At 45.3% G+C, this 25,551-nt stretch overlaps 1 protein-coding gene across 1 annotated transcript in view; it reads right to left on the bottom strand.

The window, feature by feature from the left end:
• The window catches only part of LOC146204220 (beta-alanine transporter-like), a 60,549-nt gene extending 40,138 nt beyond the window's left edge, over positions 1-20,411 (bottom strand). The window contains exon 1 of the mRNA XM_084586264.1: positions 20,103-20,411. Within this exon, the coding sequence (XP_084442390.1) occupies positions 20,103-20,393 (291 nt within the window). The 5' untranslated portion in view covers positions 20,394-20,411. The remainder of the gene's footprint in view (positions 1-20,102) is intronic.
• Positions 20,412-25,551: the final 5,140 nt, after the last annotated feature.

Genomic DNA, 25,551 nt, shown 5'->3' with positions numbered 1-25,551 from the left:
CACAATTCCTTTTAGAGCCAAAGTAGCCCTGTAGATAAACCTTGACAGTATGGTGGCACGTTCTGGGCCGATCACCACGGACCATTCTCGACCATGTTGGGGTAGACGAATCATTGGACTCCCACCTTTGCCCGTGACTATGCTCCAGGAAGGCGACGCACGGAAGCCAGGCCCAGCGGCACCCGCTTGGCAGCACTACCGCGAGCCTCATGTGGCAAGGCTGGCGAAGACGTGGATGAATGGCTCACCAATTACCAGCGGGTGAGCAAGTACAATCCCTGGGATGCCACTGTCAAGCTGGCTAGTGTTTTCTTCTTTGACGCCACAGTACTCACATGGTTTGAGAACCGTGAAGCGTCCTTAACGAGCGGGGACCGCTTTGAAAAGGAGATCGGCAATTGTTTCGGGGATACCGCAGAAAAACGTAAATGCGCTGAACACGTCTTACTCCAGGAAGCGCAAGTGCCTGGTGAAACGGGCACAACGTACATTGAAGAGGTGCTGAAACTCTGCAAAGCGATGAATCCCCGGGTATCTGAAGAAGACAGAGTTGGCCACCTCTTAAAAGACATCGCGGAGGGCGTGTACAACTTTCTAATCACTAAAGATAAGTTGGATTCTGCCCCGGCCTTCATCAAATACTGTCGCACGTTCGAAGCTCTTAAACTGTATCACATTACCCCAAAGTTCGGCCCCTTGCCTAAAGTCACCTCTGTCGCAAGCGTCCCAAGAGCCTTGGTATTGTTATGTAAATACAGCGAGCGCTGGGGCCACGTGTTTAGAACTGAATTTATGGTGTTCCCTCGCTCTAAACACGACGTTATTCTAGGTATTGACTTTTTTACAACAGTCTGGCGCAGCTCTCTTCAATAGTGGTGGGATATCAATAAGCCCTAGCCTTAGATCGGCCCTCATAGGAGAATCGCCGCGAGCTCCCCGAGCATTTTCTGTCTTTGAAGATGCCGTCGTTCCGGTCATGCCCGCCATCTTCGTCCTGGTTGTGTCCTCGGGCGCGGTTTCCAACGCCTTCGACGCTCTGGTGGAACCCGCTTTCCTTGCTGCCGCGAAAAAGAGTGTGCTGGTGTCCCGCAGCGTTATTCGAGTGAACGAGGGCCACATCACGCTTTGGACTGTCAATCATTTCAACGAACCTGTCGTATTGCCGCGTGGTTTGAAACTCGCCGACTTTAAAGAACGCCTTTCTGTCCCAATCGCCGCGTTCAGTGACAGTGTTGCTCATCCAACTAGACGTTCCGTTTTGACCAATTCCCAATTCCTGTCAAAATAAAGAAATCGCTACCCACCAACGACCGCCGGATATTGATGGGAGTTCTTTTGAAACGTTGTGAACGGGTTCGACTTCACTCGAGATCAGCCACCACCGATTCCAAGTTCCCGCCCCCATCGCATGCATGATCGACACAGGGTCTGCACACCCGATTATGCAGACGCCACACGGTGGCTCACCTTCAGAACGTAAGATAATTGATGAACAGGTCGTGATATGCTGCAACAAGGAATTATTCAGGAATTATCGAGCCCTAAGGCCGCCCCTGTGATTCTTGTGAAAAAGGAAGTTGGCACATGGCGATTTTGTGTCGACTATCGCCTCCTGAACACTGTCACAAATAAGGATGTTCACCCAGCACTTCCACCACACTGTTAAGGTTTATTTTAGCCTGGTGTGTTCACGGAACGATGCCGAGCTTAGTCTTCCTCACACTTCCTTTTTCTTTCTTCCGCACTGCCTTACAATAGGAATGGTTTAGCCACATTTCTCTGCATTTAGGCCTGCAATCTATGTAAAGTCAGCCACAAGGCCTCAATAACGTAGTGAATTAAATTTTTTTTCGACCTGTTCAGTGCGCGGATGGCAACGTGGAGAGAGCACAATCTCCTCTCCAATATTAGGGGAGATGAGAGAAAGGGAAAGAGTGAGACGAAGAGAGAGCGTAAGACGCGGACGGCCTATAGGGGATTGAAGGGCCACTGTCCAGGGAAGGACCTTTTAAGCAAAGGAGCCCAGCGTTTCGATCAAGTACCGGAGATAGTCTGTGCAAAATGATACAGTGACACGCGCGCCGCAAAGCAACGAAAACACAAATCAAAGCTCTCTCATGTTCTCCTTCGGGAAGCCAGCTTCCCCGTTCCCTGCGCTGGCCCATCGAGTCGCAACTATGACGTCTTAGCCGAAAACGACATCCATTGGTCTGTCTCGCTGTTTGAGGGTGAAGGATGGGTGTCTACCGCGCGCTGCGCGCTTTTTCCTCGCCACGGCCGGACTGAATCCAGCGGCGTGCGCTCCCTCGCCCCCCCCCCCCCCCCTTTTTTTTTTAGCAAGCGGTGTGCCACGCCCCACTTCCCGCCAAACGCAGAGGAGGAAGGGGAATTTGTCTTGCAGAGGCTAGACGACCGGGCAGGAGAGTAAAAAACCTTTGCGAGGGAACGGGAGGAGAGAGGCATGACAGAATCGGGTGATTGCGGTGGCTGTAACTGCGTTATTAGTTACTATTTTCAAAAACATTTTGCGGCCTTGCGTTCTGGGGACGAAGTCTCACAATCACCGGGAAAAAAAAAGTATCTTCAACCCGAGGGTGGACAGTGGGCCTTTAAAAGTTTACGGTGTGAGTAGAAGGGTGCACAATCGGAAGGAAGCTCCACGGTATACGGGCGTAGAGGGGGGCTACCGCAGGAGGAAGTTATGACAATGGCGGGGGATACAAACAGTTAATACAAATAACAGCGAAATGCAAGCTGCATACACCGCAGCAATATCATTCGGCAATGAAGTTATTGTCTTACTTGAGGTAAAAGCACCCCCGCGTTTTCTGAAAGCGCACTGAGTATGCCAGATTCACTGTTGTCAACGCAGAAATGCAGCCATGAGAAGCGCAAACTGTTGCTTCGATAAAAATGGCATTATATCTCCTCATAAACCAATGTACTTTGCCCTGAATTAGCTTTTTCCCTCTTGCATAGCGGTAAAGAGAACCATAAAAAATACCGTCGAGCTGTTTATGCATATGGAAACTCTGGCACTGTGCCCGGGGCTCCTTCAAACAAACCAACGGCCTACGACTTCTGCAAGAAGATATCGATTCTCAATTTGCCTTGTGTTTCCAACGACTTCTCCGCTCTCAGCCGCAACAAGCGACAGTTTGAAAGCACATTAAAGCACATGAGCCTCTAATGACTGAGCTGATTACTTTGTAACGTAGCAAGTGTGCTTTATAGAAAAGCCGTCCTTTCTGAAGGAACCTCAAGTAGATCATATCCTGAATTCTGTGTATCATCTGCATCGCACAAAATAATCTAGGCTATTGTTATTAGGGTATAAGCTCTATTTTCTCCGCAATATATATTCCTAAATGGATGCACATCTGAGTAACTTTTCCTCCCAATATTTACTTCAACAAGAAGATAACAATGTTTTAACTGATTTGCGGATGCTTTTTCTCACGAGCGTCATATAAGCATCATATAAACTATTAAAGAGGTCGCACACGAAATCGCAGGTCTCCTAATGCAACAAAATGTTGGACTCCGGTATTTTTTCCGAAGACGCTGAAAATTGCCGAGCAGCTGTCATACGCAAAGGTGGCCAATCTAATGACCTAAATAATTACGACCAATATCGGTGTTGCCACTTTACTCTAAAATAACAAAACGCGTACTGCACACAAGGTTTATCAGTTTTATTTTTGGTTTTGTTTTTCTCAGCCAGACAAATAATTATAGAACAATAATATGACTTTCAAAAAGGGAAATCACTGAGACAGCCCTTCTACTGGGGAAATGTATTCTCCAGAACAGTGGAGATCGTCTTTTTACACTTGATATTCTTGACTTCAGGAAAGCTTTTCACTGCATACAATCCATGGTACGGAGTTAAAAAAACTAGCATTACCCGGTATCATGGATTCAGCAAATAATCTCATTCGTAGTTACCTTGAGTCTCGCTCCCCAGTATAAGTATTTGAATTGCCCCCCCCCCCCACCCCCCCCCCCCCCCCCCCCCCCCCATCCTTGCAAAAATATTCTCAATCACGGTGTCCCACAGGAATCAATTCTAGGCCTGTTACTATCTCTCGTTTACAGAAATGACATTGTAAACATTCCGAAAACAGGTAAAATTATGTTATACGGTGAAGATGCAAACGTTTCTTTTTTTTTATGGTAGCAGCCTACAAGAACTAGAAGCGGCTGCTAACACCTGGTTACACGAACTAAATCACTGAGTTGCTCTTACACACAACGTAAATCTATTTTACGGTATATTCTCTTTGCAAATCGTGTAAAATCACTCATTCCTTGGCGTTACCTTTCAGTCTATAGTTTCAGCTGGCTCCGTCATATACAGAAAGTACATACGTGTAAAAATAGCTGATCTATTGACCTTTTGCAAAGACTACAACCCTTTTTACCTCTATGACTCAAAAAAAGCAACTATACTTTTCAATGGTTCCCTCTCAACTGAGCTATTGGAACTAGGAACCAGTAACTGCACTGACGCAGACAGGCTTTCTAATTTGCAAAGAGGGACAGTTCGCACACCACGGGAAGGGCATGACTGCCACAGGATTCATGCATACGCATAATATTCCAATATACAATAATGTTTATAGGCTTAACATGGCTATGCATATATTCCAGCAAGTTAAAACCGAATACAACTCGCTTACTGCTCAGTATTACAGCATAGATACGTCATTACTTACGTACAGCTTCCATCATTACTGACATTTCACAGACTAATTACGGTAAGCAAAATACTGCCCATCAGATCGTGCTCCTGTGCAACTAATATCCAAGCATATATAATTGAGAAAGCAAAAAGGGCTTTCACAACCCAAGGCTTCAAATTTAGAATGCGGGCTTTCTTTCGCTCGCTGCGTGGTTACACAACATCTGATTAATGTTTGGCATCTATGTCATTTTTTTATATAATTATGTATCTCCCTATGACTTGTGCAAAGAGTTTCTCGCAGACACTTTAAGTTTTAAGAAGTCAAATCGTCTTTGTATTCTTAATGTATTCTATTTTGTATTCGTCTGCAAACAACAGGCTGTTATACATACTTTTGTATAACGGACCCCCATTTATCTTTTTCGTGTGTTTTTTTTTTATTGTATGACTCTTATTCTGTCTTGTATTCTAATTAAAACAATCATATTACCATTTTATGAGCCGAAACTGAAACTCATTTTTGTCTTCAATTTATGACATGTTTATGTTTCCGAATGCTTCTGGGGTTGTTCATTCCGCTCTATGCATGTAATTATATCATTTGTAATGGTACATCACTGCTGCTGTGCCCTGCTGAGTCAGAACCTATGTTCCTGTGAAAAGTTTCTACTCCACCCATTGTTACGTTGTGGTCTAAGTTATATATCATAACGTAAATATGAGTGGAGTAGAACTTGTTTCCATGGACGTGCGAAATTCGCGCATGCAGCTACTTATAGATTACAAGCCTACCAGACCAAAAGTGCTAAGAGCGTTGCTCTTAATGTTCGAGCTTTTTATTCCTTTACTTTATAACTGTCCAGTGGCAGTCGACAGCATTTAGGAACAAAGGAGTAAGCTCGACTAACTACTTGTATTACGGTCCCCAAGACCAAATGAACGCTCCAAATTGAACGAGAAGGAAGGGCAATGGTCGACACCTCGAGGCCGCTGTAGAGTTAATTCATATCTCAGGTCCAGAATTCTAAACAACCAAAAGTTGCATGCGGCGAAGTTTTAACGCGTGAACACATTTTTTTTTTCCGTGCCTCGTTTTTTTTTTTTTAGCTTCACTTTCACCAAAATTCTCAACCTGATGAGGCATATTAGATTATCTTCCTCGAATATCACCCTATGACCTCTAATGCAGCTTGAATGCACAATTACCTCGCCGAGATCTGTAGGAAGGCGAACAGCGAAACAAGAGCTCATGGCCATAATTTTTTGGGCAGCCTTTTCGATGGATTCCAAAAATATTTCATCTGTTTGGCAGATATTAAAACCTTCGGTACACTGTGTGTGTGTGTGTGGGGGGGGGGGGGGGGAGAGACAGACAGAAAGAGGGAAGTGGGTGGACAGAGCAGACGAATAACACGCAACACGCACCCTGATGAGTGATAGCGATGGGCCTCATATCATTGCGGGTACAGGTGTTCAACAACCACGGAAGCGCAGTCTGTGGGTGCGGAATAGAACCTATCTGTAAACTATACTGAAATAGCTCGGAAATAGCCAGAACAGTTTGCCTATATAGTTATTCCAAATCGTTCGAACAGTGTTCCCCGCAGTAACGTGAGGAAGGGGTTTCGTTGTAGAATCTGACACACGCTTACGAAATTAACTCCCCGTGCAGCACGTTTCGCACAAATTTAATCAGTTGCATGCTATTAATTATTGAACGTTGAAACTATTACAGATACGCGGGATGTGTTCGTTTAGATGCTGAAAGTTGTCGAATGAAGCATGAAATTTTCTTGATTTTGTAAACATTTCTTATCTACCACAAGTTTGGAGCACCATGACAACGGACAGTACTACGCGATACCGCACACAGCGGCATATATGTTCAAAGAATGCTCTGTTCACGCGAATTTTTGTATTTCGTACGTCTCGTTGGTAGTGCAGGTTTCAGAGCCTAGTTAGGATTACAAGAATTACACTGAAGGCAGTTTATTTGGGTGCCCCAAACCTTTCCCATCAGACTTCCCGCTAATCTTCACGTACTAAAAAAATATAGAAGCTGAATTTACAGGGGCGCTAAGAACAACTTCATCCAACTATTTTTCTCGGTAAAAATGATTTCCTGCTCTTCCTGACTATGTTAATGTTTGTCCGGCAGCACTGTCCCAATAAGGGCGGAGAAAATCGAACTGATATATTCTCGGCATTCTCTTCAATCTCGTGGCGGCCGCACAAAAACAGCTGGTTACTGCCCTCTAAATATTAATGGCAACGCTGCGTGGCCTGTGGGGTTCAGGTGGATGTGTTTGACATCGGCGTACGCAGAGTACTTGCGAGATATGTAATCTGTATTTCGTTTCTTATTCCTTTGCAAAAGTTCCCTTTTCGACGAGAGTGGTATCGTTTTCTCGTTAAAACTGCCGCAGTCTGTTTATGCTGGCCGAGGTCAACGTGTCCTCAACGCCCTTTTAAAAAATAATATGCTTGATGTTTTCTTTTATTTTAAAAGATATATACCCCTGAATTTGCGAGCCGACCGCTGGCAGTGATGCTTCAAGTTCATGTTAGCTGTATGAACCTGCATTTCATTAAAGCACTTAGCAGGGCATGGTGGTGCATTGCTTCTAATATTTCAAGCGCAACAACGACGACACACAGATAGAGAGACGACAGGACATGCGCTCCCGTCTGTCCTGTCCTGGCGCATGTCCTGTCGTCTCTCTATCTGTGTGTCGTCGTTGTTGAGCTTGAAATATTAGAAACAAACCTTTATCTTTCTTTTTTCTCGAACTCCTACTGTGAAACCTGAAGTTCTATTATTTATGAAATACTGCCGGTGTTAGGCCCAGGCAAACCGGGCAGTGCAAGGTATATATGAATTCAAAAGAAGCAATGAGTCCAAGGTAAACCGTAACATTTTCTTAGGTACTTCCGGATTGTGAATTCGAAAGCGATATTTCCTTTTTTCCCACTTAGCCAGCTACCAGCCTTGGTAGGCAACAGCTGGTTTATATTGAATTCAAGATCAATTCACTTCATTTAATTGATTCAATGAATTGTGGCTGTCCGCGCGTACTTTTATTACTTCATTTTTTTAAATGGATACCTGGGTACAGTCCTCGGGGCTCTAGATGTTTTCGCATTAAGACGTAGTCGACTGAACTTCAGAGATCGTGAATTCAATTATCGTTCTGTCTGTCTTAGCTATTTATTGTACGTGGTTATGCTGCGTTACAATAAGGTACGGCATTTAGCCTTTATAGTCTAAATGCCCTATTACATGCATGACTAGCGCAATTTTTCGCTTTGCGAACAACTGTACTCTGTGGCAATTATCTCTCATGGCGAAGAAACGCTACAAGATAAGCATATAACTATCACAATCAGCGCCAGATATATATGTAAGACATAACAAAGCATACCGGGGTGCAAAGTACAACTCCTGCCTGAACTAAACAGTGACAAAGAGCGATGATCTAAATATGTAGGCTTCAAGGTGGAAGCTATACTCTGTGAGGTTGCATGACGACGCACTTTGATCTTTTATAAGTGAACATTTTATTTCTGACAACATTACTTTCTGGTCGGATATTCATGGGAATTCCTCTTTGCCTTTACGCGCTCCTTTCTCTTTCTTGCTCTCTTTCTTTACAAACAGTTCAATCGTGTCACTCACAGCTGCATCCTGTATGCCGGTAAATAATTTAATCAGCAGAAATTGAAATGCTTTTACAAGAGTTTTTTGTGGGCAACTCAAAAGCACCATTTTTTTTTCTCCGCGGCAAGCTGATCACTAGGATATATTCAATGAACGCCAAAACGAACGTAATGATATGAGACCATTAGCTTAGGCAACGCTCACGCCCCTAGAGCTCCATTTGGCCAACGTCAAAAGCCACACGAAGTTGCGCTCATCACTCAGGAGAGTCGCATATACATGCGCGCGCCTCCTTTTTTCCTATGTAGACATCGACACTAGACACGCTTGTACTGACTGATCCATAAATACAATAACACTATGTCGGCCAGCGCTTCCGTAAGAACCCGGGTTGCACTTGATCAATAGCCGCACATCACCATCCGTGCAAGTGGGACACACATGATCGAAGTGGGACACTGTGACCGATAGTGTTCTGCACATAAGCCATACGGTGCAATCCAAACAATATTCATTGGAGTGAAGAGTGTAAGACCTCGTTATTCACCCTTTTTGCTTTTTTTATTCTTATCATCATTGTGATAGCTTTCTACTGACTAGACGTTTACGTCACCGCCATGGTGTGTCGTAAACAGACAGGTCGGACTGCGTTCAGCTGGTTTCCGAACAGAATGCTGCCAGGGTGATTCTGAGCCATAAAATAAAAGAAAAAAAAAAGAACATGAAGGTTGGGCATTGTATACTCTCCAGCAGAAATCAAACTTGTGAGACCTAGGTGCAATAGTGTTTTATAATATATTATGTGCATATGAATTCATTTAACAGATATATTTTGCTTATCGAAATGCTTGTGATCGCTTCCTGCGTGTAGTTGCCTTTTTCTTGGTCGATGAAATGAAATTGGGTATTCATTTCAATTTAGCATGAATTTAGCAGCAAAGACCATTACACACTACAGGAGAAGCGTCACTTCGCGCGATCTTTTTTTCTGAAAGAAATCAACTTGCAGTGCAGTGCAGCAGCACAGTTAAACATTCTTGAATTATTACTGATATGACTTCACTGTGGCTGTGAATTTATCATTCGTTAACACGTTCGGCATAACCTCCTTCATGAAGCCGCCTCCGGTGTACCATCCCCCTATTGAAGTCATCAGCGCTACTGGAACCACACTATACACGCACCCACAAATATCCGGCTTGAGTTGTACTAAGATTAAATCGCAGGAATTTGTTAATCTACAGCCTTTGTCGAAAGTATGGAGCCCAGGGGGTTTGGTTCTCAGCGACCCCCTGTGTCGCGTGCTGCAAGTTTCCCGAAGCTAAGAAAATGTTTGATCCCACCGTCCTCCACTAGGTACGACTTCCGCGAATGCTGCAGGAGCCCAACTATGGGGCTTAGAAGCATATCCCTTGGAATCAAAACTTTTGACAAAGACTGCATTTGTAAATTGACAAGTCTGAGGCTGATATGCACCCTTCTACAATGGCGCCGAAAAGAAAGTAAGGTTGGACAAAACTGTATTGTCTCAACTTGCTGCACCCAACTCTGCGAGTTTGTCCATCTTCCTGCCTGCGGGGATTCCTTGCCATCTTAGCTCCCGTCATCGCTCTTCCTTTTATTTAAGACGTTCACGGCTCGTTTGCTCGCCGCTCCGGGCGGCAGGCGCAGACCTCACTGACCGTAGACGACGATGCGTCGAGGCTATAAAAGGCGCGTTCCGCTCTCAACGGCGCTGACTGGACACGAGAAGTAATGGTATCTGTCCTCTTCCATCAACGTCCGCGCCAGAAGCTCTTCCGCCGTGGCGCCGCTGTTCATCAGAGCAGCGGCGGCCATCCTGCGCCGGAAGAGCCAGCGAACTCTTGCCAACTTCGGGGTCTTTACGGCACTTACAACGGCTCTGTCAACACCGCCAGCACAGAACGCTTTGAGGGTTCAGCGATTCCTTGTGAGGCGGCGATGTAAACAGAGCCATCTACACCGTTCACTCCGAGCCACAAAGTATAAAAAAATGAGCACTAACTCGTTCCGAGTTGTTCGGTATATATTAAGGCCACCCAGGTGGTCTAGGTTTAAAAAATGACGGTTAGATTTATTATCCAGCAGGCAGCTGTCTCGTGCTTCTCTCTTGAGTCATATACAAACTTTTTCACTAACGTTAGAGGGCAATTTGCGGTGCCTTTAGCATGACTGATGGTCATGCAGCTTTTTCCAATTGCCACTACACCTCCTTTACCATCAGACTGGACAGTCAGCAGCCACACTGTAGTTCATCTGAGCTCCACAACCTAGAATAAGGAAGCAAGACTTTGCAACCGCTTGTATACGACGCAAGGAAGCACTCTGCTCCTAGCCATCATGATTTGGTGTATACTGACCCCCGCAACTGAGCAATGTCCCCGTTTTGCTGTGTTCATTGCGTTTACAGTGTCCTCACCGCGGCCAGAAAGGAAGTTGCTGATTTATTTATTTTCCTTAGCCTGGAGACAGCCTTGTGAATACAAGTAATAATTTTTAATGTTTAGAAATATAACAATATCCGAAACTATAAATGTACACAGAATTCCATATACGTAAAAAACGCTCCTATTATTCGATGGTATTACATCATATTACTGCAGAGAAAACATCAGAATAGAGCAGTGGGGCACCGGAAATTGTTCGAAAGGGACCGAAAGGGGCTGGAATCATATGACATACGCTGAATAAATTAAGTCGTGATGGTATTTAAACTGCATCGGATTATGTCGACTTTATGCGTATGGATATATGTAGAATGGAAGGTAGGGGGGAGGGGGGGGGGGGCGTAACGCATTGGGCAACTATGAAAAACTGTGAAATAAGCATAGGTGTGGAAATTTCGCGCCGCGATACAAGTGACCCCTAGGGTTTAACATATACATTTAGGACTACCTATGCCATGTAGGCACTAATATTTCTGAAAATGCTAAGTTCTTTTATTTCCCGCTGTGATCATGCAAGTGAGGTTTTAAGCTTTGGAAAGATGGGATTTTCTGGCAGGGCTGCAGACTGTATTAGCCAATTTAACTTCGACTTGAGCGAATGTGAAGGCCGATTAGAATAGGTTGTCAGTGTGACTGAACGCGACACATTGCCTGGCAATAGTGCCATTCTGGCTGGCTTTGCCTATGTATGCTGATTAAGAGAAAAAAGGTGGCCTTCTGTAATTAGCTCCGCTATCTAAGTATTTGATGGACATGTCGATAGTTACAACTTAGTAAAAAACATCGCTTCCGCGTCAGGGCAGCAATCCGGCCCTTGTCACAATAACGAGGCGCACCTTTTGTCCTGAGCTCGCCGTTCCCGCATAACGAGTGTAATTAGTAGCCTGCGTTGTAAACTCAGTAATGTTTCTACCGATAACGTAAGCGGACGAAAGAGGCATGTGCGGCGCGTCGAACTATCAGTCTGCAGGAGCTCTGCCTCTTGTTCCGATCTAAATGCAGCCATTCTGTGGCTCGGCATCACACTCACGCCTATAATGAGCATTGAGGTAGCTTTACCACGAATGGCGCGCTTTTACGGAAAGCGTTTCGTTGGATGTCGGCTTTCATTCTGGCAGGTACAGTCGACCAACAGCGAAGGTTTAACTAAACTATTATGTGAAGGTTAACTAAAGATATAAAATACACTTTCCTAGGCGCTACATAAAAGACCAGCATATCAGGTGCATAATAATAAGGCGCAGTCTCTTTACAAAAAGTTTGCTAACGCGTAGTATAGAACGGCGCAATTTATATTCTCTCTCTTTTTTTTTTTTTTTTTTTTTTTTTTTCTGAACGCTCGCTTTGAGGTGAAATTTAGTGTGACACGGCGGCGGCAACAACTTCCTCGACTACGAAACCTATAGGCTCAAAGGCTTCAAGCATCAGTAATATGAACACTCTCTCTTTCCCTCTCTCTCTCTCTCTCTCTGCAAAATTAGGAACTTCTGGATGTTAGATACTGCAGCTTTCCCCAAACAAGGAAGTAATAGAGACGTAGGAATAAAAGAATGCCGAATAAAGATGCATCTTTGTTTTGGCAGGCAAAACCTACTTATTCCATGAAATAATCGCAACATATCTGAAAAAGCTGCGCAAACTGCTGTTATGGGCATCCCATGATATTAGTGGCGGTAAACATGACACCAAGTGGGGTAAATATTTGTGCATGCTACGTAAGGCAACGTGACTTGAAGATACGATGCTTGTGCGACCATCTCGCCAGTTCTATTTTGCCTTTTGGGCTGAAGGCTCTCAGACTTTGGCGTTTCTTATGCAAATATTTTGTCTCCTTAGATAATTTACCGGTATCCGTTCTAACTATCCTACCGCCTACTTCTACCGCGCACTCAGTCATGATATCTCTGAAATTATTGTTCATTGCTTCTAAGCTAAGGTCATCATCCTCGGTTAAAGCAGAGTATCTATTTCGTAGCCAGATCCTGAATTGATCTGCACTCCCCCTCACTGCTGGCTCGTCGACTGACTTCTTCCTTACTAACCTGTTCTGTTCTCTCTTCAGACATTAATTGGAGACCTTACCATCCTGTGGTCACTGCATCGCACCTCTCGGGTAACCTTGCATTTTTTTAGCACCTTGATCATCCTGAATAATGCCGGGGTTAGAACACAGTATGAAGTCAATTTCATTTTTAGCCTCCCCGTTGGGGCTTTTCCATGTCCTTTTCTGGTTCTTCCGTTTGCTGAAGAAGGTATTCATGAAAGTTATTGCGCTCTGCAAACTAAACTAGTAATTCCCCCCTGCTATTCCGAGAATAAATGCTATAGCCACTCACTACCTGGTCTCCAGCCTGTTTTTCCCGAACCTTATTGAGCTCACCCATTAGTAAAGTGTACTGCGTCTTTAATTTTCCCATTGCGAATTTTACATTTTCGTAGAAGCTTTTGACTATCTGGTCATCATGACTACATGTAGGCGCATAGGCATGTACAACATTCCGTGTATACTGCTTATTAAGCCTAATTACTATGCCCGCCACCTTCTCATTAATGCTATGGAATTCCTCTATATTACCAGCTATGTCATTATTGACAAGGAGCCCTACTCCTAGTGCTCGTCTCTCTAGTAAACATCGATAACGCAATACATGTCCGCCCTTAATTTTAGTATATGCCTCATTTGGCCTCCTAACCTCACTAAGCGCTATCACGTCCTATTTTATACTCTCTAATTACTCTAACAGTACTGCTAAACTAGCCTCACTAGCTAGGGTTCTAGCGTTAAACGTTTCCAGGGTCAGTTTCCAATTGCGGCCTGTTCGGAGCAGAGATTCTTAGCGCCCTGTGCTGCGTTGTATGTCTGACCGCCGCCGTGGTCAGTCGTTTCTCAGCCGCTAGCGACTGAGGGCCGAGGGTTTGTTAGAGTTTTCATAGGAGGTTGAGGCAAATTACTACACCAGTGTGGTCAAATCCTGATCTGGTGAGGAAGTGCGTTTCTGGAGGTGTTCATCGGATAGGTCACACCCCGAACATGTTTATGCAATCCCATCGCCACAGGGATTTTTTTTTTAATCCGGTGGGTAATTGCGCGGCACCGGGATTGGAATCACGGTCTTCGTGCACGTTAGACGGATGTTCTACATCTACGCCACCGCTGTAATCATTCAATCAGTCTTAATCATTATGGACCCAATGATTCTCTTCCCAAACATCAGAACTTCCCGATGAAAAAATGCTCCTGTCCAGCGTTTGTGGCTATGAGGGACTGGGTTTACGTGCTATCGTTAGGTATTGCGCTGGATTGAGGAACAAGGTTGGCATCACGTGGTCTGCGTGTTTAATGCATTGATAGGCTCAGCCATCGCGGCAGACAAAATATGTGGCGGTTTTTTCGTGTCACTTGTGCATTGTTTCCCGTCAGTGTCCTTAAATGCAATGGTGAAAACTATTTAACCAAGTGATTTAACTAGGATGAAGATAATATGGAAACAAGGCGAGATTCGCTAAAAGACGGAGACGAGGTGGAGCTTCGTGGTCCGCAGAGGCTTGCAAACTAGAGAATTAAGCAATCTCTCAAAACACTCAGCTGCTCTAATCCAATGGTGCCGCTATCTCACCGCACCCAAAATTTTTCTATTTTGACTCAGCGTAACAGTTTCTCAGTTGTCAGCTACCTGTGGCATGCATACAGGGCCTAAAGTCAGGGGCTCTTGAGGGATTAAGATCCCCCCCCCCCCCCCCACTAGTATTTAAAAGAGATCTGGGACCCCGCTCTCCGTTGCAGGGAACGTATGAATCCGAATCAGGCAACCGTTTTTTATTCTTCTTGCCAGTAGTGACCAGAAAATGTCTTCTTTTTTGTTTCAAACACTTTTCAGTGAGCTTTAATAACCATCATTAACATGTTTCTTTTTTTTTTCTAGATAAAGACAGAGAACAATAAAAAGTCACTCGCATACTACACAAAGCCTGGAACTGATGTATATTCATCAGACTACACCCGAAGTCTTGCCGATGTCGCCAGTTCGCAGCGCTGACCGGGCGAATTGTCGATGCTCAAGCGATATTAACAAACAGCTGGGATGTTGTACTTGTCGCCTGTCAAGCAGACCAACTTTGTTGGTCTTGAATTTTTTTGTTTCTGTTCTTCCTTTACGGAGTAATCTGATTATTTAAAGTTTTCCCACTTGGTCGATTTTATTTGAAAGTGTAATTAGAACTCATGCTTCTTCAGCAAAGTGCATTCAAAAAGCAATTATTTCCAAAAAATTGTTTACAGTTATTTACTTTTACAAAGTTTCCGTCGCACCAGCCCGCCGGGACAGTCAAAAAACGCTACTTTTGCTGTCAACGTAAAACCGGGATACATGACGTGGTTTTTGCATATTACTACGTACGTTATAAGTGCCATCGCTTCATTCCACTAGGAGCTGTCTTACGTCAGATGTCATCCAGCACATTGTCAGAGCGTGGCGATCACTTTTCTCGGGTGTCATAAAGGGAGTGAAAATCCCGTTAAAACAATGTGCAAAGCAGGCCGGCAGCCACTTTCTCTTTATCTCCCTCTTTATTTTCCTCTTCCCTGTGCTCGATCGTCACTACCCATCCCCCTTCAGTAAAACAAGGCTTTGCGTGCATGCCGTTGACGCTGACCTTTTACCGTCAAAATCGATTTAGAAATTTGGATTCAGCGTGCTCTTATAGGTTTTATTTGGTTCAAACCAAAAAATTTTCCGACGATTACGTCACTTCCTAATTCGAAATTTGAGCGCAGCTCATCAGCTGTTTCACCTTTTCGATAGATTGAGGCAAAGATTTCGAGCAAGACATCTATGTACAATTACAGGCAACTTTTTTAATCTTTCACACATATTCCTTCAAGAAACACCCCACTATCAGTTCTTGACTGTCATGAAGGAAGCTTTGTGGTCAGATAAATGAAGAGAGCAGTTAAGGTATCGGGAGGTTGCGGGGGGCAGCGCGCGGGCTCATAGGAATCTTGCGCGGTGAAGAGATAGCAGCGACTGACTGGCCGCTGACGCCGCTAGCGAGTCAAGACAGCGTGGCTCTGCGTTTCGGCTTGGGATGCACGCACCGTGATCCGCTGATAGCGAGCCGGCGCTTCGGCAACCGGAGAACACCACGTAGGAAGAGGGAGGTAGACGCAGCGGCGAACGGGGGTAGCAGGAGCGTGCGCAGCAATCCGAAAACACGTACGGTCGCCGCCACGGAGGAAGAGGTGAGCTGAACTGGGGGACTGAGAGGGAGCGGAGCTAGTTACGAGGCATGACGCCGACGGCGACGACGACGCGAAACGCAGGAACGGACGCAAAAGAGCTGCGCTTTAAAAGTACAATCCCCGCGCAATACCCAATACGCAATATGTCCGGGTTTCCTAGGATCAATGGATGGATGACGTCCACTTTAAAACGGTGCGGTGGCAGTTGTCACCATGCTCGGCTTTGTGCTCATATATATTGCGTTAATGTGCTTAGAAATTACCCCATAAATTCGTCTTTTTCAATATTACATTTTTATTCCTACGCTTCTAACCTTATGTCACGTCTCAGCATTTCAGCCACCAATCTCCTAATCGCTTTTTACTAACTTTCACCGCAGATTCATCACCTGACCATTGCTATTTATAAACCCTATAGCGCCTCAGGAAGAGTTGCAGTACCTGCATCAACATCCAGATGGACACCATCACATTAGAGTATAAGATGTTTACTTCTTTTGATTTATTTACCACCTACTGCAAATGTGTCACCTTGCGGGTTAAATTCTACCATCGGCCTTCTTTTTATTTGTATTTAATTATACCAGTTTTTACATTCTGCGTTTTTACCTGTTGCTAAACGGTCTATTTCTCCATACATGTGTCCTGCATACTTCCTGGTTACTTTTCTAGTCATTTTAGGTCACTGTAATTCAACGCTTTTTTGGTATAGGAATTTAAATATCCTAGCTACCCACCTGTTACTATTTTCCTTAGGCGTTCTTTATATATAATGTTTTATTTAGAGCTTCCCGTGCTTCGATATTTTCCTGTACTGTTTCGTTTGTGGCTTTTAGATGCGAAAGCTCTCACGAGGGTGCTGTTTCAGGCTAGTTAGTTTAACATCGCTAAAAATGGGAAACAGGGCAAAAACAGGACGAAGAGAAGAACGAACAACACAGCGTCTGTGACACAGGCGCTGTGTTGTTCGTTCCTCTCTTCGCCCTGTTTTTGTACTGGTCCCCCCCCCCCCCCCTTTTTAGATGCAAAAGCACTTCCTCACTGGGTATAACCGGTTTTATGAAGCTGTGCGTTGCCATCAGGAAACCGAATCGGCAGAAGCTGCAAACTAGGGCTACCAGCTTTCCTATACCATGCAGGAATACTCGTGCGACCTGGTTATGAAGCGGGGCTGTATATCTACCTTGTTCCTGCCAAATTGAACACAATAAATTAAGGTCATCGTCACAAGCATACCTCTGCTCTCTGCTTGTGAATATTTAACGTCTTTACAACTATCAACTTTAAATATTTCAACAACTCAAGTAGTCCATGGTATGCGTTAGCAACGTCAATAATGAGAACGCAAAACCTTCGGCAGTGACGATTTTTAGCGGACTGAGAAGTATCAGTTGCCGCACTATGCATGCGTAAGAGTAAGGTTTTGAAGATGGCCTTTTAAATGCTCATAAAGTCACTATGCTGCTGTAGGGGCGGCATGAGTTCTACCCTTGGGGAGGTTAGGAGGAGCAAACTTCCCATGCCTCATGCAAGCTCGTTTTTTTTTTTTTTTTTTTTTTTTGTTCTAGAAAGTCTTAATACGAAGGGGCTACAGGGACCGCGTGGCGCGGTTAATTCCTTTGGAATCCTGCAGTGCTTTTTCTATGAAGCTTCTAAATTAGTTTCGACATCTGCAGTGTTATTTGAATTTATTCCGCGGTTGTTGACACCGCTCCCAGCCGCAGCCTCATTTTTATGTGTTTATTTTCCCTTTTTTTTCCTACTGCCTCGGTTTTGTTCCTCCATCCGGTACGCCGGCACTCCTCAAAAAGAAAATTTGAGACACCTCTTTCCTCCGCTCAGCACATTCCACCAGTCCACAGACGCAGTGTGGTCTCACTCTTCCTTTCACGCGGCCCTTGTTTGAAGAGTTTGGAAGCGTCGTTGTAATTAGTGCTTCTACTATAACCTCGCCCGTTCTTTTATGTCCTTTATGCCTTCGGAACCTTATCTCGCAGTTGGCTCGCCTGACCTGTTGTGCCATTGACCGCTGAGTCTTCTTCCCTGAAATTTACTTTAAGCTGTCAGTCAGCGACCTCCATGCGTCGTCTCTTTCTTGTCCTCCTTCCACACGTTGCTTTCTGCCATGTTTACAGAAAAGATGCAAAATGCGCGCGGAAGCAGCATGAGGTAGCTCTTTGAGACGGCAATGCGGAATGTTGCAGTCAGGCCAGGTAGGAAAAATGCATGCAGCGTCTGTGGAATGTCAACGAGAACGACTCGACAATGGCGTGGCGCGAAAGCGAGGCCAGCGCGGCGAAAGTGGCACTGTTTTGCTTCTGTCCATGGGTAGAGCCGTGCATTCTCCTCTTTGAAAGCTAAACATTCTGACAGCCTGTCTCGTTGGGTTACCAGAAAGAAAAAAGACTCCAGCGAGCACTCCCCCGCACGTGCCGACACCGCATTAAGTCTCCCTCCCCCCCCTACCCGAAAGAAAATTCTGGCTCCGTGCCTGCCTAGAGTAGGCACTCGTGAGTAATCTGGTGTTTCTCGGACACGATGTTCAACTTCACTCATCTACCAGCACAAATTCTGTCGAAATGTGTGAGCCAACGCCTGACCGAGGTCATCCGCCTGACTTCAATCACGCCCGCACACATTTGAACTCCACAGTGCAAATAAGTGCACCATATGGGTGCTGTAGCGCATCCAACCCTCGCACCAGCATCGCCTTCCGAAAGATAAAAATGTGGATGACTTTAATGCGACTACTCTGACAACTGCGTCACGTTTTACTGGTTCCATTCTCACTTCCCGAAGCGCCGTTAACTTTTGTGAAATAAAACAGACCTCCAGTTTAAGACTATATAATTTACAATCTGCGTTATTTTGGAAATGTGCCTATCTTCAGCTGAAATTTTATCAACTTTATGTTACAAGACGTTGATCAGGAGATATTTTTATTGGGCCATCCTCGTAGATAGAAATTTGTTATATATACTAAAACGAAAGATGCTTAGTTACTCCTGGACGTACTTCACTGACAGCGAAAGAATTCAGGAATCGACGGATCTCGTCTGAACATCCGCTGCAGAATCACGCGACAGATGTTCAATAAATATATGCAAGTTCGAGAGGCGCGAACATGCGCAAAAGGTGCAGATACTGATCGCCGACCCCCTCAAAGACCCGATTGTTTAAATTTGACTGTCTGCGGGAAGGAGCAGCTCCACGCCGAGGCTTCCCCGCCATTCTTGGTACGCGTGACTTCGCAGCGGCACATCCTCTGGGAACGTCTCCAGCTGTCTCCTGTTCCCATTGGCGGGTCCCACAGTACGCGTGCAACTCAACCTCTAACGAACGGGAACGGCAGGGAAATTGGTCACCACTGGAAAGGTGTATATGCATTAGCCGCCATGGCTTGAGTGAGGAGATGATCGTTTTTGTGAGTGGCTTTTGAGGGTTCAGGTGCATTCAGCTGTGCCACTTAACAGAGCATATTGGTTCTGAAGTCCACTAAAAACTACTGCATGTCATCGTGCAAACTAGTGCCCGGCTCACAATTGAAACTATGAGGGTCGCATAAATTCTTTCCGCCTGCTAAACGCAGTATTTTGCGTTCAAACTTGCACAAAAATGAGAGAACTTGTATTCTCCCATGCTGTTTGCTGATATACTTCATCAGCCGATTAATTCTTTCAGCCACTTTTGTATTCCTGGGCAATGAATAGTGTCAAGCTTCCTATTGACTATATACAGAGTTTCTCGATTTCATCATTAGCCTAGATCCTTTTCTCCGTCAACACCACAATATATTTCAACTTGATATTTGCTTCTGTGCTTACGCAGCCTGTCGAAGCGTACACCATGTGTCACATAAAGAACATAAAATTACCCAACGTGCTACTTAAACTTCCAATGCAAGATTCAGACTGCACGGCAGGCGTCAGAGAAAAAAAAAAAGAAATATCATATCCCCTCTATATACCACGCGGGGCATATACAGCCACGCGTGAAATATAGGCCGGTAATGCATTATCTGTGCAGTGTTGACGGCACCCAGGACCACACCTGCGTAACGGCGCTCTCGTCGGCTCCCATGAACCGGCGGTCGTACTCGTAGCCTTCGTGGCAGGTTGCCGACAAGTTGGTCAGAGGCGCGCAGAGTTGCAAACGTTCGGTGTTGTTCTCCCAGTGCTCCGGGGCTGTACCGCCCCGGCACCAGTGGTCGGGCTCGAGAAACATGAGCAGTTGTCCGTAGAGCTGCGGGCCGCACGACACCTGGGCCGGGTACAGAACGAGCCAGAACAGCACCCGCTGGTAGCGGCCGTAGCCGCACGCCTCGTCCACCAGGCTGTCCATGCGGCCCCGTTGCGAAGTGCGCGAGGAGACAGCAGGGCGCACAGCGGCCCACTCAACGCAAGGCGTCTACCTGCCGAAGCGAAACGAGGGCGTCCACTTGACAAGTGCATACACATTTAGGTGGTGCAAAGACTCGAACGAGAGGTTACGTACGCGAAATAAAGAAACGAGCTTACTTTCAAAATGATGACACTTTTTTTTTTTTAATGACGACACATTCAGCTGTCATAGAAGTATACAGTGCAAGAAGACTGGAAGGAAGGGTGAAAGCTGTGTGCCACTATCGCACATAAAGTTCCACACTGTCAACAAAGCAAGTGTCTTGTCGGCTGGCACCTGGACGCCTAGCGGTTTGTGACAGATGGAAGGGCAGCAACGCTGAAAAAAGACGATATTTTCCAACCTATAACCTACTCTCTCTTGCTTTCCATCAGCCAGCAGTGCCATTTAGAAGACAACTTTGAGCAGACTTCTTGCTACACGTTATGTGCAGTTTTCTATGCCCCGTTCGATGATTTATCTTTATCTATGTGAAATGAGACCACCCTTTCCCGAACTTTCCTCTCCCAAAACATCTCGAACTTACTCCACAAACGGCGTCGATAAATGCGGCCGCCGAAACGCGCTAATAGTCTTCATTGTAGTTTTATATTTTCCCGTAAGCGTATTAATGTTATTCACTTTTCGAGTTTCCTTAGCAATGCTTACTGGATGTCCAAGGAAATGACTTACGGGACTCTTCTTTGAGCGCGTACCGCAGTGGTGGCTCTGTGATTAGAGCACTCGGCCGCTGAGCTCGAGGATGCCGGTAAGATCCGTGCTGTGACGGTGGCGTGTCGATGGAGCCGAAATGCAAGGCGCCCATGTACTGTGCAATTCAGTGCCCGTTGAAAAACATCAGGTGACCGGAATTACAGCGATGCTGCCCGCTACGGCGTCCCGCATAACGCATGGGGAAGTTAAATCCCATGTATAATTTTCAACGACAGCATACAATTTGTGTCAATATAAGTCAGCTTATGGGCATATGCATAAATACAGAATTTTAATTATGCTCAGGAGATGAAAGGAAACGTACGTCTCCTAGCGAGGCCTTCACCTTGGTCTTACACATCCGACCATCAGCACTAGGATGCTTGATGTAAAATACAAACAAAATAACTGAATACATATACATACTGGAATAAACAAAGTTGAAAACATTTAAAACAGGTTGCTTAGTTAACGTAATCGTAGTACAAAATTTCTATAATAAAGCATCACTTGAACTTCGCTCTAATAAATCACGGAAACAGTAATCCACAAAATACGAATTGGAAATTATCGGTTTAAAAAGAGCAGGCGGTGTAATCTTAACAATGACAAATCATTCCACTCATTAGGAAGTACATGTCACACAAAAACAAAGCACAACCCTTCATTCATAGTCTGAGTTGTTCTGAGTTGTTCTGACTTTTCGAAGGTATTCACGGCTAAAACGGGATCACCCGTTACTGTTTGCATATGTGTTAAGCGAGAGACTTAGATGCCTTCTGTCATCGCTTATCAGCATCATTTTGTAATAGCGCGAACTCTGTCTTGTCCGTCTGCAATACAATAAACAACTACCTTGGAAACAAACTACCCGATGAATGATCTCTCAGATGTGTACATGGAGGCATTAGTAAACAGAACAAAAGTCGTCTAATCGCGGTGGCACTTTGCCCAGTTTTAGATCTGAGACGTGGTGTGATAACGATCGCGTCATTTCCACACCAGCACACATTCCTCTAAGTTTTCACCACACCGTTGGGTAAGTGCGGTCATAAAAAAATTATTATGCTTTGTTTGTTCGTTGTTTCCAGTCATTCATCGCCCCTTCGCGTCAATGCGCTGCTATCCGTAACCCGCGCAGCCACATTGTTTCATCTTGTCGCTGCCTTTTCCAATGAAACTGAATAAAAAAATAGCACGTGATATCTTGTCGCTACCTTTACCAGTAGAAGTGAATAAATAAAATAACACGTGATCCAAATCGCTCCTTTCGCGCCTTAAATGTACGAGCAATCGGATGCATGCGATTTCATCCCGTCCTCTTTCGCCCTTTTCATTCACAGGCGTTGACAATGCGTTCTGAACCGGTAGAACTGCGAAGCATTTGCGAAGGATGTTGTTCTGAAGCAGCCAAATAAACCGGCCAAAAAGCAAGGAATGAAGAAACTTACCTCATTCACGACTGCCAGCGGAGCCGTGAATCGAGCCTGGCCGCACGCCACGCGGACCGGGCGCGCAAAACGGCCTGCTCGGAGCTGGCGCGCCAGTCCGGCCCAAAATCTGGGCGTCCGAAATCGAAAGCCGACCCTTCTCCCTGTTTTCTCTCGGTGGCCGACAGAAAGAGAATCCCGCTTTCCCGCTGCCCTTGGGGAGAAACGGAAAGGGGATCACGCGCTCTCCCTCTCTACTCAGTCATCCCGTTCCCTCCCCGCCCCCGACAGGAAAGGAAGACTCGGGAAGACGAAAAGAAAGCTCTCGGGCAAAGCAGCTTTTCTGAGCAGCGCGGAGAGTTAGTTCAGCCCGCTATCAAAAAAGATCGAACAAGAAGCCGGCGCTATATCCATCTTTCCTTGACCGAGCGCAAGAGAGGTCATTATACGCTGTCATCATAATACATGAACGAATTCTTCTTTTATAAGATACGTGTGGTGCTTTAGCAACACGGCTACATACAAGTCCCTTAAGTATGCTACCGTCCGATACACGTACGTATCTCCATTCGCCTTTGCAGATTTCGGATCTAGCACAAACCAAAAAAGTGGAAGCGTGAAAGTTGTGCGTTGTTCTGTGATTGAAATGAAATTCTGCGGAAGGTTAGTACTTGGTTAATGCAGCGAGTTGTGCGTGTTGGTGCATATTTTTCAGAAAAAGCAGCGCAAAAAAGACGTGGACAAAGACAAGGCGACAAGGACGGGCGTTGCACTCACAACAGCTTTTATTGTGGAATAATTCACCCTTATACATATTCTGCACAACCGTGGCTATCACTCACGCATGCGCACATAGGTCAGCTCTTTTTGGGAAAGGGTGATAGAGGTGGGTGCTAACAAAGCCCTCCCCCAAACTACATATCTATTCAGATTTTGCGATTTCTCTTGTGATGCGTTATTTGCTCTTTCTGTTAATAACTGCGACATTGCAACTAGCGTGGAAAAATTCAAAGGACAGCGACAAAAGGTGCCGACGGGCCAGCACGGGACAGCCCGGTACCTTTTGTCGCTGTCCTTTGTGTTTTTCCACGCTGGTTGCAATGTCGCAGGTCGGTACCTTTTGTCGCTGTCCTTTGTGTTTTTCCACGCTGGTTGCAATGTCGCAGGTCGGTACTTTTTGTCGATGTCCTTTGTGTTTTTCCGCGCTAGTTGCAATGTCGCAGTCATTAACGAATACACACCAACTAACCCAACTGTCTTCCATGATCTTGCTCTTTCTGGTTACAGAGGTGTTATCAAGTGCAGGTGAACAACCCTGGCAGGTAAGACAATGACTTGCCAGGAAACCTTCAAAATCTTCTCCCCCGCGCGTTCACGTATATCCCAGTTTGCCCAACGTACGTTTTTTTTTCCACAGCTTAATGGAATTTGGTAAACCACACGTTCTACATTCAACAAAAGGCCGCCTGTGTTTTTTTTGCCACAGCCACGCTTCTGGGTTGCCTCCGGATCATTTAGCCTGCAAAGCTTGGACAGCTTGTGGGGAGCCGAGAACATGACTTTCACGTCGTAACGCTGGGCTACCTTTTTCAGATTGTGCGACAGTGTGTGTATGTAAGGTATCACTGCTACCTTCTGCCTACGCTGTGCGCGGGCAGGTGGTCAGGGTACCCAGCGCTCAGCAGTCTTTGAGCTTGACGGTTAAGCGCTGCTGATATAAGATGCGGGCAAGTTTACCCGAGAGCGTTCTTGAGACACGGCATGGCAATAGCTCGTTTAACGAGCTTAGAGTGGGCGGAATTGAACAGCAGAAGTGGTTTGTTGGCGCGCGGTTCATAGCACCAGCAGACATCACCATCTTTAAAGTGAAACCGAATACTCTAGAAATCGTATTTGGCCATTGACCGGGAGTTACTGGGTGAGATAAAGAGGGTTCATTACCATTTTGAACGCAGCCAGTACCTTTCCGCTAACACACTGAGTCGCCTGCGAGTCACAGTATAATACAACTGAAAAGTCATCCGCATAACGAAAAACCTTTATAACATTGCTGTCCATGAGGGAAGCGAGAAGTTGACGATCCAAATGAGCCAGCAAAAGGTGACAGAGAACTGGGGCTATGCAGGACCCTATACATATGCCTTGCCTTTGCAAGTTTGGTGTCCCTTCAAATCGGATGTAGGTTGAATTGAAATAAAATATTAAACGTTCTAAAAACCCAGAACTGCAATCTCTGCGGTGTTTTGAAAAGTAATGAAGCCATATTTGTCAATGGAATGCTCAACGCATTCAAGGACGAGCTTGTGAGGTAAAAAAAACAAAATATATCTTTGATGTCAATGGAGAAGGCTTGGTAGCCTTTGTTGGAGTTACAGCTAAAAAATTCTAAAACCTGGTTGCAGTTATTGACAATAAAAGGATCGTTCACCGGTAAAAGCTTAAGATGGTGCAGTGAAAAACGAGCAACAGAGTGCTTCCATGTTCCAGTATCGGATACTATGGTTCTCAGTGGCACATCTACCTTATGGGTTTTTTCACTAAAAAAGACACTAAAGAAATCTTTCTTGCTCTTATCGATCGCCTTGACAAATTCAGATAGGTTCAACCGCTCGCAAAGTTTCTTCGCTCTGGACTTGTAATTGCTTAGAGATTCCTTTTCATGACCAGAGAACACTGTAGAGATAGCGCCCCTACATTTGAATTTAAGCACTGCGCTAGGCAATAGAGCGAATCCGCCTTCTTTGTCAACCAGGAGAAGACGGAGCGAGTGGTCGCGTAGGAAGGAAACCACGCGTCTCAAGAGTAAACCGGGTTCGGAAATTTTCCAACAATTAAGAACATCAATATCTTCCGAGCCACAGCAGGTACTCGCCTCGTTCGAGGAGTGGCGCGAAACCTGACAAACTAAAGAAAGTTGCTCTAGCCTTGATTCCTTGGGAAGCACAGCAAACTTCGGACTGAGAGAAAGGGCACGG

This window comes from Amblyomma maculatum, chromosome 1 (genome assembly GCF_055883805.1).
Source record: "Amblyomma maculatum isolate TAMU_Amacu chromosome 1, ASM5588380v1, whole genome shotgun sequence".
Lineage (NCBI taxonomy): Eukaryota > Metazoa > Arthropoda > Arachnida > Ixodida > Ixodidae > Amblyomma > Amblyomma maculatum.
This window is presented reverse-complemented; position numbering and strand designations above follow the sequence as displayed.